Here is a 13432-nt window from a genome sequence, read left to right on the forward strand (position 1 = left end):
TTAAAACACTCTACCTCCTCAAGCAACTCACCATTCAAAACTATATTCATCCTCCTGCCATATACCAACCTCGTACACTTCATCACTTTACTCGTATTCTCATTTACTTTCAATTTTCTTCTTCCACACACCCTTCCAAACTCATCTACCAACTGTCTCAATTTCTTCTCTGAATCAGCCACCAGTGCAGTATCATCTGGAAACAGCAGCTGCTTCAGATTCCACTCTACCATCAACATTCATCAGACTCAGACCTCCACCTAACATTCTTGCAGTCACTTCCCTTACAACACCACCCATATAAATATTAAACAATCAAGGCAACATCACACATCCCTGTCGCAGCCCCACTCTCACAGGAAACCAATTACTCACAGTATCTCCCACTCTTACACACGCCATACTATTTACATAAAAACGTTTCACTCCTTTTAGTAACCTACCATCAAGTCCATACAATCTTATAACAGTCCACAAAGCCTCTCTATCAATTCTATCAGACGCTTTCTCTAAATCCATGAACGCCAAAACACATCCTTACATTTCACTAAATACTTTTCACACACCTGTCTCACAGCAAACACCTGATCCATGCAGCCTCACCCACTCCTAAAGCCACGCTGCTCATCACCAATCACTCCCTCTGTACTCTCTCTGATTCACTTTATTAACACTAACATACACCTTACCTACAACACTCAACAGACTTATAACTCTAAAGCTAGTACATTCATATTTATCACCCTTACCCTTATACAGCGGGACCACACAAGCAGTTGCCCAGTCAATTGGCACCATACCTTGGACAGAGCACACATTCAACAGTCTTACTAACCAGTCAACAATTGTCGCTCCACCACCTTTCAGAAATTCCATAGCACACCCATCCATACCTGCAGCTTTCTTTGTTTTCATCTCCTTTACTGCCTCGTGCATTTCTTCCTTCGTGATCAAAGAATCGTTCAACTCTCCCAGCAATTTATTCCTTGCACCCTTCCATCCACCACAATCTCAGCCTCCCTTTCCTCCTTATCCATCTCAATTAACATCCTTCCATCCTCTGCTTTTACTTACTCTTCCTTCCCAGACTCTCCTATTCGCACACATTTCACCTCCTTCCAAAACATTTTCGTATTCTGTTGAAAATTCTCAGTCAACCGCTTACCTCACCACTCATCTGCTGCCACTTTAGCATCACGCACAGCCCTTCTCGCCCTATTCCTGTTTTCCTTATACCTCTCATATGACACCTCATCCTTCCTCTGCAGCTACACTTCATATGCACGTCTCTTCTCATCCACAGCCATACTTACTTCGTCGCACCACCATTCACTTCCTTTTCTAACACCACCACCCACTCGTCTCACACCACACACCTCTTCTGCATGCCCCACCACTTCATTCTTAAACAACTGCCATTCCTCCTCCACGCTGCCATTTTCCTGATCTTTCACTCCATTCCACTCATCTTTCAATTTTTCCTGATATTGTATCATTTTCTCTCTTTTATCCAACTCACTCACTTTCAGAACCTCATAGCTCTCACCCATCTCTTACCTACTCTTAAGTCCCCTCCACCAGGTAGTGGTCAGACATACCTCCACCCTCCCCTCTCAAAACTCTCACATCCAGCAATCTTCCTACTACATTCCTGGACACAACCACATAGTCCATCAGTGTACTATCAACAACCCTTTCACCCTCCTGTCTCACCCATATATACATATAAATATCTTTCTTTTCAAACAAGGTATTTCCAATCACCATCTCTCGTTCAGTGCACATCCCTATCATTCGTTCCCCATTTTCATTTCTTCCAGGCACAGCATGCATACCAGCTACATCTTCAACTGTTACATTTCCTACTCTAGCATTGAGATATCCCATCATTACCACATTCACATTCGCTCCAAAATTCTGCAGACACTCATCAATATCGTTCCAGATAGACTCCCTCTCTTCATCCCTTTCACTACCAGGCCCATATGCACTCACAAACACCCACAACTCACGTTCAAATTTCGTTTTCACCCACATCAGTCTCGATGACACCTCCTTCCATTCAATCACAAACTGCTGTACTTCCGGACTCACTAACAAGGCCAGACTTTCTCTTGCCCTGTATCAACACCTGGCAATCTTCCATTCACACTTCCAAACTCAGACTCAGCTTTCCCTTTCATCTTTCTTTCACCCAAACCTAACACATCCAACCTTCTTCTCACAAACATTCTCCTAATCTCCACCCGTTTAGCCCCAATCGTACTACATCCACGCACATTCATAGACCCAATCTTCAGGGTAGGGGGATAACTAAGTCCCTCATCCCTTTCTCTGGCCTGTCTCTTTTTTTAGGAACTAAAAAACAGAGTAGGGGGTCCCTAGTTCACCCACCCCTCCCCTTTAGTCGCCTTTTACGACACGCAGGGAATACGGGGGCAGTATTCTTCCTAACACAACCTGGCCGCAGAGTAGTAGTACCATCCCACAGTGCAGCCAGATTGCGTCTCCCCCGCCACAGGGAATGGAAGCTTTCTAAAAATGTTTGGTGATGATGCAAAAATACAAAGGAAAACTATTAACAGATTCTTGCAGAGAGCTACAAGAAGAAATAAATAAACTTCATGAATGAAGCAATAAATGGCAAATGGAATATAATGTCGGCAAGTGTCATATAATTAAGGGTGGTAAAAGTGAAAAAAGACCAGACTGGGATTATAAATTAGGAAGTTCAACCTTACAAAGAAAGAGAGAAGGACCTAGGAGTGTTTATCAATAACAGACTGCCTCCGGCTGACCACATCAGTGAGAAGGCACGTAACATGTATACACTGTTTGCTAATATGAAAATAGCAGTCACATATATAAATGAAGACATGTTGAGAAAGATATTAACGTCATTCATCAGACCAACCCTGGAGTATGCATCAGTAGTCTGGAATCATCTAAAAAAAATAATAATAATAATAATTAAAAAAAATAATAAGACTGAAGAAATACAAAGGGCAGATACAAAATGGGTACCAAGCTTAAGGGATCTAAGCTATGAAGGAAAGCTAGAAAAAATTAAAAATACCATATTACTGTGAAAAGGAAAAGAGGAGACATGATAATGCTATATAAATCCATCTCAGGGAATGAGAAAATGACATAAATGAATACATAACCTATGGCAGGGTTGGGCAACGTCCGGCCTCCGGGCCGTATAAGGCCCGCAATACCATTTCATCTGGCCTGTGAGGCAGTTCATAAATGCAATTTCATAAACCCATGAACCTGAACTGCCTCTGTTCTAACTAAATTATTCAAACTATGCATACGTACTTCTTCATTCCCATATTAATGGAAAGAAGCCAATATCCACCCAATTCCGAAGAAAGGAAGTTCCTCTGACCCCTCTGATTACAGACCAATGGCTGCCACTGCTTTTCTTGGTAAGTTATTTGAAACCTTAAATAATAAGCACATTGTTAAACATCTTGACTCCAACAACTTAATTAGTGTAGACAATATGGTTTTCGTCACGAAAGATCCACCATTGACATACTCAATCTCCTAACTCATACCATCCATCAATCAATTGATCTACATGGAGAAACTCATGCAATAACCCTTGATATTTCTAAAGCTTTTGACAGAGTATGGCACTGTTCCCTGCTGTCCTAACTCCCTTGCTAAGGACTAACGTCTTTTGTTCTTTTAATTTCTTCATATCTTAGTGACAGGAAAATAAGAGTAAAAGTAGATGATGTATATTCCAATTTCCACTCAATTAGCGCCGGCGTGCCGCAGGGGTCAGTTCTGGTTCCAACCCTATTACTGGTTCATTTTAATGATCTCTTATCTGTCACCCACAATCCCATCCACTCATACTCAGATGACTCAACACTACATAGTTCATTCACACTCAGACACCCATTTACAAAGTCTAAAATCTCTACCTCTCAACTCATTACAGCCATCTCCATAAATCAAGACCTATCTACGATCAGTGAATGGGGACAAAACAACCTTGTCTCATTTAATGCTAGTAAAACTAAATATATACAATTTACTAACAGACAGATATTGCCAGATTCGTATATTACCTTCAGTGTTACTAATATTCCCATCTCCAAAAGTATTGAAATTCTTGGGGTTTCACTTAACAATGCCCTCAGCTGGACCTCTCATGTCAGATCACTTGCTAAAACCGCCTTAAAGAAACTTGGATTAATGTACAGAGTCTGAAACTTCTTCACTGACTAGTAGTTAGCTATAATTTATAAGTGTTATGTGCGCTCTCAGCTTGAATATTGCTCACCCTTGTGGAATGGATGTGGAAAGGTTGCATTAAAACAAGTAGACAAAAGTAAAAACAAAGCTGTTAGAATATTAACAACCTTTCCATTACAAATAAACTACCACCTCTGCAAGTAAGAAGGAATGTTGCCTCCCTTGCATTATTTTACAGATATTTTTTTGGCAAATGCTCAGACAAAGTTGCGTCCATGGTGCCACTTCTCCATGCTTTCCCTCGTGCTACACGGGCATCTGGTAGCGCTCATGACTGGAGTGTCACTCAGCCATATTGCAGAACTTCTGCCTATCAGAATTCTTTCGTTCTCCGAACTGCATCTCTTTGGAACTCGCATCCCCAGAGTTGTTTCCCTCTAAATTTCAACCCACAGGTGTTCAAGTCTAACTGTTACAGATATTTTATAACCAGAGGACACCAGTAATCTGGTGCAAGGATTATTTTTTTTTATTCATTTGTTTTTCCTTCCTCCGTTATGTTAATAATATATATATATATATATATATATATATATATATATATATATATATATTATGTGCTCGACTCTGGGCATAGGCTTCTCAGCCTGCTCCTAAGGCCCAGTAGTCCTCCCGATGACGACTCGAGGTGCCTGGAACCACTGTCTGACTCTCTTCTTCTTCATTTCTGCAACATTCGCGGCCTTTCCTCTAACTTTCGCTCTGTTGAGCACCACCTCTCCTCCTCTAAACCTCACCTTCTTTTTCTAACGGAGACTCAGCTGTCTGAGGCAACTGACAGCAAACCCTTTTCTATATCCTCCTACTTTCTCTATACTCATTTCAAAGCCAAAGGTGGCTGTTGTGTATATACGTGCAACGACTTATCTTGCTCTCGTGTTCCTGAACTCGATTCTTCTGAATTCTCTACACTCTGGCTTCAGCTTTCCTGTCATTCTCTGACTAAATATATCTGTGCTGTTTACTTATCCCCTAATTCTACTGACTATCAAAAATTCTTCGACTATCCTACTTCTACGATGGAACACATTCTATCCATTTCTCCTTTCTCTGAAATCTCCATTCTAGGAGATTTCAATGTTCACCACCACCTTTGGCTCTCCTCTCCTTTCACGGATCCACCTGGTGAATAAGCCTACATCTTTTCTATCCTTAATGACCTAGAGCAGCTTGTACAGCACCCTACCTGTATCCCTGACCGGCTTGGAGAGAGCTCCAACATACCTGACCTCTTCCTCACAACTAATCCTTCTGCTTACTCTGTTAATCTTTTCTCTCCGTTGGGCTCCTCCGATCACAACCTTATTACCTTAACCTGTCCTATCACTCCAGTACGGCCTGTGGACCCTCCAGGGAAACGTCGTCTGTGGCATTTTGGAGTTGCGGACTGGGAGGCCCTCAGGCAGTACTTCTTTGATTTTCCCTGCAATGATTATTGCTTCCATGGTCGGGAGCCATCTGAGTGTGCCTTGCGCATTACGGAGGTTATTCTCTCGGGCATGGAAGCATACATTCCTTTCTCATATCCTTTGACTAACGCAAGAAAGCCTTGGTTTAATCACGCTTGTTCTAATGCTGTCCGCAACAAGGAGAGGGCCTACAAAAGGTACCAGAGCCAACCCACCCCTGAATCACATCATCTTTACGTTTCTGCCCGGAATCGTGCTAAGTCTGTTCTTCGCTCTACTAAAAATAATTTCATCCAGACTAAATGCTCTCAACTCTCTAACTCAAATTCTTCCCGCTCCTTCTGGCACCTTGCCAAAAATCTTTCTAACAACTTTACCTCATCATCCTTCCCTCTTCTTTTCTACTCTGATGGTTCTGTAGCTATTTCTTCTACTGATAAAGCATATCTCTTCGCACAGACTTTCTCCTCCAATTCCACCTTAGACGATTCCGGTGCTGTTCCTCCATCACTTCCCCTCTCTGACTTCCTCATGGCTGACATTAAAATTTCTTCAGTTGATGTATTTTTTGCCATCACTGGCCTCAGTACTAACAAGGCATATGGGCCTGATGGGGTCCCTCCTGTTGTTCTCAAGAACTGTGCTTCTGTGCTTACACCCTGCCTAGGCAAACTCTTTCGCCTTTGTCTGTCAACTTGTACCTTTCCTTCTTGCTGGAAGTTTGCTCTCATTCAGCCAATCGCAGGTGACCACTCCCAACCCTCCAACTATCGTCCAATTGCTTTAACGTCCTGCATTTCAAAAGTTTTCGAGTCAATTCTCAATAGAAAAATTTTAAGGCATCTTTCCTATCACAACCTTCTTTCCGATCGTCAGTATGGGTTCCGTCAGGGACGCTCCACTGGCGATCTTCTCACCTACCTTTCGGACTCCTGGTCATCCTCCTTTCGGGACTTTGGCGAAAGCTTTGCCATTGCACTTGACATCTCAAAGGCTTTCGATCGAGTCTGGCATAAATCTTTAATTTCCAAACTGCCCTCCTACGGTTTCTATCCTTCTATCTGTGCCCTCATCGCTAACTTCCTTTCTGGTCGTTCTACAGCTGCTGTTGTAGACGGCCATCGTTCTTCTCCTAGATCTATCAACAGTGGTGTTCCTCAGGGCTCTGTCCTATCACCAACTCTCTTCCTTTTATTTATCAATGATCTTCTAAGCTGTACATCTAACCCTATCCACTCATACACTGATGACTCCACCCTTCACCTTTCCATTTGGTTCCCACAACACCCATCTCAACAGTTACTTCAACAAAAAGGGATGAGGCTATGGCACACCTAATGTCTGACTTGGCTCGTATCTCTGACTGGGGTAAAAATAATATGGTTGTTTTTAATGCATCTAAGACTCAGTTCTTACACCTATCAACCCGACAAAGTCTTCCACAGGTATACCCACTAATGTTTAATAATATCCTGCATCATCCTTGAACATGCTTGGGGTTTCATTTACTCGGGACTTATCTTGGAAAGATCATATTACATCTCTTGTAAAATCTGCTTCCAAGAGATTGGGTGTGCTAAGCCGACTCCGCTCTTTCTTTACCCCTGCACAATATTTGACTCTATACAGGGGTTTTATCCGTCCCTGTGTGGAGTACAACTCTCATGTGTGGGGAGGCTCCCCACATACAGCTCTTCTCAATAGGGTGGAGTCAAAGGCTTTTCATCTCATTAACTCTCCTCCTCTTACTGACTCCCTTCAACCTCTCTCTCTTCGCCGCACTGTTGCATCTTTATCTCTTTTCTAACGCTACTTTAATGGTCACTGCTCCTCTGAACTGTCTGCTTGCATACCTCCACCTCTACGACAGGCGCGTAGCACCCGTCTGGCAGGAAACTCTCATCCCTTTTCTGTCCAACTCTCTAATGCAAGAGTTAACCGATACTCCCAGTCTTTCATTTATGCACCAGATCAGCTCTGGAACTGTCTCCCTCTGTCTGTATTTCCTGCTGCCTATGATCTCCAGTCTTTCAAACGCAGTGTGTCCAGGCATCTCAAAATGATTGGATCTTGAATTTGGTTCTGTATTGTATTTTGTTTTTCTCTTGGAGGGAACTGTTACTGCGGGCTCTTGGCCTTTGGTTCCTTCTTCCTCGCATAAAAAAAAAAATATCGTACACCTCTACATGTCATATATATATATATATATATATATATATATATATATATATATATATATATATATATATATATATATATATATATATATATATATATATATATAGAGATATAGATAGATATATAGATAGATATATAGATATATAGATAGATAGATAGATAGAGAGAGAGAGAGAGAGAGAGAGAGAGAGAGAGAGAGAGAGAGAGACTGTATATACCGGTATTAATATTTTATGTACTGGGCTACAGTTGATTTTATGTTGATAAATTTGTATGGCCCGCGAATGATGTAAAAAATATCCTAATGGCCTTTAATAGGAGAATGGTTCCCAACCCCCGACCTATGAGAAGCATCAGGAAGAGGACAGTGCAAAAAACTGCGTAAATTTGAAGAGAGGTGATAAAGACGTAAGGAAATTCAATTTCCCAAGCAGGGCAATTGATCAATGGAATGCACTACCGAATGAAATACTTTGTGCCAAAACTGGTCATAAATTTAATAGTATATATGATAAAAATGGTTTAATACATAGGGCAGTATGAGCTTGGCTCATTCCTGTAAATATACAATTAGGTAAGGTAAGAACACACACTCATTGATCAAAATATAACACCCACAGTCCCACACTTGCTTGGGGAGCACTGGTGTTAACCCTCCAGAGCGCAGGATTGCTTCACCTTTTATCTAGTGGAGAGTTCTTACTAAGCATACCGCCCTTTGCTTCGGCTCATAGTTGCGAAACTTGGGATTCCCTTATTATTTAAGATTTGAAAACTACCCAAAATGTCACCGTAGTGAGACGTGAGGCTGTAAATGGTTAATATATTAGAAAAGCTGAATTATTGATGCCATATTCTACCCACACGTCTCACACCACACACCTCTTCTGCATGCCCCACCACAGCACTCTTAAACAACTGCCATTCCTCCTCCACACTGCCATTTTCCTGATCTTTCACTGCTTTCCACTCATCTTTCAATTTCTCCTGATACTCTATCATTTTCTCTCTTTTATCCAACTCACTCACTTTCAAAACCTCCCTGCCACACCTAACCCTCCTAGCTCTCACCCATCTCATACCTACTCTTAACTTTCCCTCCACCAGGTAATGGTCAGACAGAGGAAGTAAGTATGGCTGTGGCAGAGATGAGACGTGCATATGAAGTGTGGCTGCAAAGGAAGGATGAGGTGTCATATGAGAGGTATAAGGAAAGGAGGAATAAGGCAAGAAGAGCTGTGCATGATGTTAAAGTGGCAGCAGATGAGAGGTGGGGTAGGCGGCTGACTGAGAATTTTCAACAGAATAAGAAAATGTTTTGGAAGGAGGTGAAAAGGGTACGAAGGGGAGAGTCAGGGAAGGAAGAGCGAATAAAAGCAGAGGATGGAAGGATGTTAATTGAGATTGATGCGGTAAGGAAGAGATGGGCAGAGTATTTTGAAAGATTGCTAAATGTAGAGGAGGAAAGGGTGACTGAGATTGTGGCAGATGGAATGGTGCAAGGAATAAATGTGTTGGGGGAGTTGAGTGATTCTTTCATCACGAAAGAGGAAGTGGAGAAGGCAGTAAAGGAGATGAAAACAGGGAAAGCTGCAGGTATGGATGGGTGTGCTGTTGAATGCCTGAAGGGTGGTGGAGTGACTATTCTTGACTGGTTGGTAAGATTGTTGAATGTGTGCTTTGTGAAAGGTATGGTGCCAATTGACTGGGCAAGTGCTTGTGTGGTCCTACTGTATAAAGGCAAGGGTATGAATGTGCTAGCTTTAGGGGTATAAGTCTGTTGAGTGTTGTAGGTAAGGTGTATGGTAGAGTGTTAATCATGAGAGTTAGAGAGGGTACAGAGGGAGTAATTGGTGATGAGCGTGTGGATTTAGGAGAGGGAGGGGATGCGTGGATCAGGTGTCTGCTGTGAGACAAGTGTGTGAAAAGTATTTAGCGAAAGGCAAGGATGTGTTTTGGGCATTCATGGATTTAGAGAAAGCATATGACAGAATTGATAGGGAGGCTTTGTGGACTGTTTTAAGATTGCATGGACTTGATGGTAGGTTACTAAAAAGGGTGAAAAGTGGGAAATGCTGTGAGTGATTAGTTTCCCGTGAGAGTGGGGCTGCGACAGGGATGTGTGATGTCGCCTTGGTTGTTTAATATTTAGATGGATGGTGTTGTAAGAGAGGTCAATGCAAGTGTTTTAGGTGGAGGTCTGAGTCTGGTGAATGCCGATGGTGGAGAGTGGAATCTTAAGCAGCTGCTGTTTGCAGATGATACTGCACTGGTGGCTGATTCAGAGAAGAGATTGAGACAGTTGGTAGAGGAGTTTGGAAGGGTGTATGAAAGGAGGAAATTGAATGTAAATGAGAATAAGAGTAAAGTGATGAAGTGTACGAGGTTGGTAGATGGTAGGGGGATGAATATAGTATTGAATGGTGAGTTGCTTGAGGAGGTAGAGTGTTTTTAATATTTAGGGTCGCATGTTGCTATGGATGGAAGAATAGATGCAGAAGTGAAGTTTAGAATAAATGAAGTAGGAAAGGTGCTGTGAGGAATGAAAAAAGCGTTTAGATGTTGTTCGCTTAGAATGGGTGTAAAGAGAAGGCTGTATGAGGGTGTTGTGGTACCGACTGCGTTATATGGGGCTGAAACATGGAATATGGGTGTAGCAGAGAGGAAAGGTTTGAATGTAATGGAGATGAGGTGTCTGAGGAGTATGTGTGGAGTGACGCGTATGGATCGAGTGTGAAATGATGAAGTGCGAAGGAGAACTGGAGTTGTTCGGGAGATGGCTGGTAGAGTTGAGCAGAGGGTGTTTCGATGGTTTGGGCATATGGAGAGAATGGATAATGAGCGATTGGTGAAAAAGATAATTAGATCTGATGTGAGAGGTGTAAGAGAGGGAGACCACGAATAGGATGGATGGACAGTGTGAAGAGAGCACTGGATGCGAGAGGGATGTCTGTTGGGCAAGGAAGAGTGGCTGTGCGTGACAGAAATAAATGGAGAGAAACTGTGAATGAATAAATGATGACGCAGCCCTGAGGGGATATTCTTCCGCATTTGGTCTGATTAGCTAGTCAGGTCAGGTGCGAGTAAGAGGATGGGTCTATTATGATGTGGCAGGGGTAAACCAGCTCTGCTGTCTGGCCCTGCTGCGGATGTCACTGATTGCACTGTGCAGCTGACCCATGTGTGGTGTGGTGCGGTGAGGATCTGTCCCTTCTCCCCTTTGGGGCTAAGATGTGAATGACTGTGTTTGAATGGATAAGTAAATGGGGAGTGTGTCGTCCTGTCTCGGCTACCTCCCTTTCCATGGGGGAAGCAGCCTAGGTATATAGATAGAGAGATAGATATTTTACCCGTCCCCACCCCGGAAGGGCTTGGGGACGGGTATAGTTTTCACTCAGTTTGTTTGTCTCTTCATTTGTTTGTCTGTTTATCTGTTAACCATTTTACGTGAAAACTACCAGTGCGATTTTAACTACAACTACAGGGTTGATGGGCTATGACTTTCTGATCCCTTCATTAAATTTTGGGCCAAATTGAGCCCAAAATTTTAAAAAAAAAAAAAAAAAAAAAAGAGGGGGGAATGGGTAAAAGACATTTTTTTTTTGCCATAACTCCTTTCAGTTTCATCATATCGACTTGAAACCAAAACCTAAAGTTGCATCTTTCAAATCTGCGTCCTATAGCATGCCTCATTACATCGGGGGGAGGGGGTCACATCCCAGTTAACCGTAGGAGGGGGGGGGTCAGTGTCAGGTGGGTCAGGTCTAAAATTTCATGTGCGCATAAAATTGACAATTATCGCTCGATTTACTCCAAACTTGATATGTGTCATTTTTGACTAGATATCCTTTTGGGTTTATATGTCAGCACTAAAATGATTGCCAGGGACAGGTTTGCTGTGTCCTAGCACAGCTTCTTGTTTCTTTGCACGACGTAACAGCCACTGTTATTCGCAATAACTTGACTGACAACCATATCAATCAAGGGCTGGCTTAACACTATCATGTTTTGAAAACTTGGTATCTTTTCACTCCTCATTTTCCTTGTCATTAAGTGATCGAAATATAGCAACAGGTCCCTCTTTATGTTTTATATAGTATGATAGTTCCATACTTACAATGCTGTAAAATTCATGTACTATATCTGTGCATTTCATCTCGTTTCTATGTCTTTTGCCTAAGCTGAGAAAATTATCTGACATTAGCTGGATGGAATACTAGAAATGACTCCTGTTTCTTATTCTGTTACTTACTTTGGGCAGATACCACACGGATCCGGTTGGAAAGAACTCCTCTGTTGCCACATATAGATCAGTCTTTCTCTTGGGGTTGCTGTTGTGCATCAGCATCTGAAGCACAAGGAAGCTGCGTTGTTTGATATAAGAGTAGGTGCCCTCCACAACCATGCGCATACTGTTTTCATCGTTGTTGAATTGCATGTCCCTCCACAGCCTTTGATACAGTGGTATGCGGGATGTGGAGAATAGTTGGTATTCTGCTCCCTGATTGTAAAAACAGTAGATAAAATTAGAACTGTGTATAATATTAAGTAGCCGTTATCATAACCACTGCAAGGTGTCAACACAGTGCTGAATACAGTTATATGATAGAGACATAGTATGATTGTCAAGGATTTAAGGGATGTCTGATTGATTGGACAAGTTCACCATCTGGCTATATAGGTGCAAAAACGTGATGGTGTAACTTTCCTGCACCAGGTAAGGTGGAAATGGTTGCATGAATCTATAGGATGCAGTAAAAGAGAATATTTTGTTACTCAATTATTCAGTGCTCTTGTCGCTGTAGCATTGCATGTTCCTGTCCACTCTTTGATACTATGGGATATGAGATATGGAGAGTTGGTGTTCCGAGCCGTGATGGGAAGAAAGGTGGAATATGTTGACAAGTTTTCATAATACTTAGAGAAATGCCTCTAAAAACCTGAATTAACTTGCTAGGTCTTTCTTGGAAGTTGGGATTTATGTTCCCTTGAGAGAATTAAGAGGGAACATAAGTTTGTTTTATTGTTCATTTTCTTCTTCAGTACTCTGTACAATCTCTCTCCCTTCAGTCACACACACACACACACACACACACACACACACACACACACACACCGCTCGCTGGTGCAGTGGTAACGTTCTCGCTTCCCATCTGGTAGACGGGAGTTCGCGCCTCGCTCAGGTTGTGAAAAGTTTCACTGACGAAGTGGGTGGTTACTGTCCCCCTGGAGCAAGGGGACGGGTGTGTGAAGGTCACAGCCTTGCCTTTAGATCGGACTATATGAGCTCTCAGCTCCCTTCCGGGAGGGTAAAAGCTGACGATCACGACCATCAAGTGATCCTGACCGACCCTGTGAATTACACACACACACACAGTGGGAGTCAGAGATAGCAGACGTGCGACGTCGGCGCTCCGTACCGAACCAGCACGGCCAGTGGCATTACCTAAATTAGTATCTTTATATGAGTCAAGCTCTGTACCAGGTTAGACTAAATGATTTTTCATTATTAAAAGAAAAAAAATAAGAAGAAGTTTAAACAAGACTTGTTCAAACAGAAAAGAGAACCA

The 13432-nt window shown here is 42.3% G+C and overlaps 1 protein-coding gene across 1 annotated transcript in view; it reads right to left on the reverse strand.

The window, feature by feature from the left end:
- The window catches only part of LOC145401652 (uncharacterized), a 39169-nt gene extending 26902 nt beyond the window's left edge, over nucleotides 1-12267 (reverse strand). Inside the window, exon 1 of the mRNA XM_080273843.1 lies at nucleotides 12115-12267. Within this exon, the coding sequence (XP_080129969.1) occupies nucleotides 12115-12267 (153 nt within the window). The remainder of the gene's footprint in view (nucleotides 1-12114) is intronic.
- Nucleotides 12268-13432: the final 1165 nt, after the last annotated feature.

This window comes from Coenobita brevimanus, chromosome 56 (genome assembly GCF_032717465.1).
Source record: "Coenobita brevimanus isolate Jiangsu-jjx chromosome 56, ASM3271746v2, whole genome shotgun sequence".
NCBI classification, from domain to species: domain Eukaryota; kingdom Metazoa; phylum Arthropoda; class Malacostraca; order Decapoda; family Coenobitidae; genus Coenobita; species Coenobita brevimanus.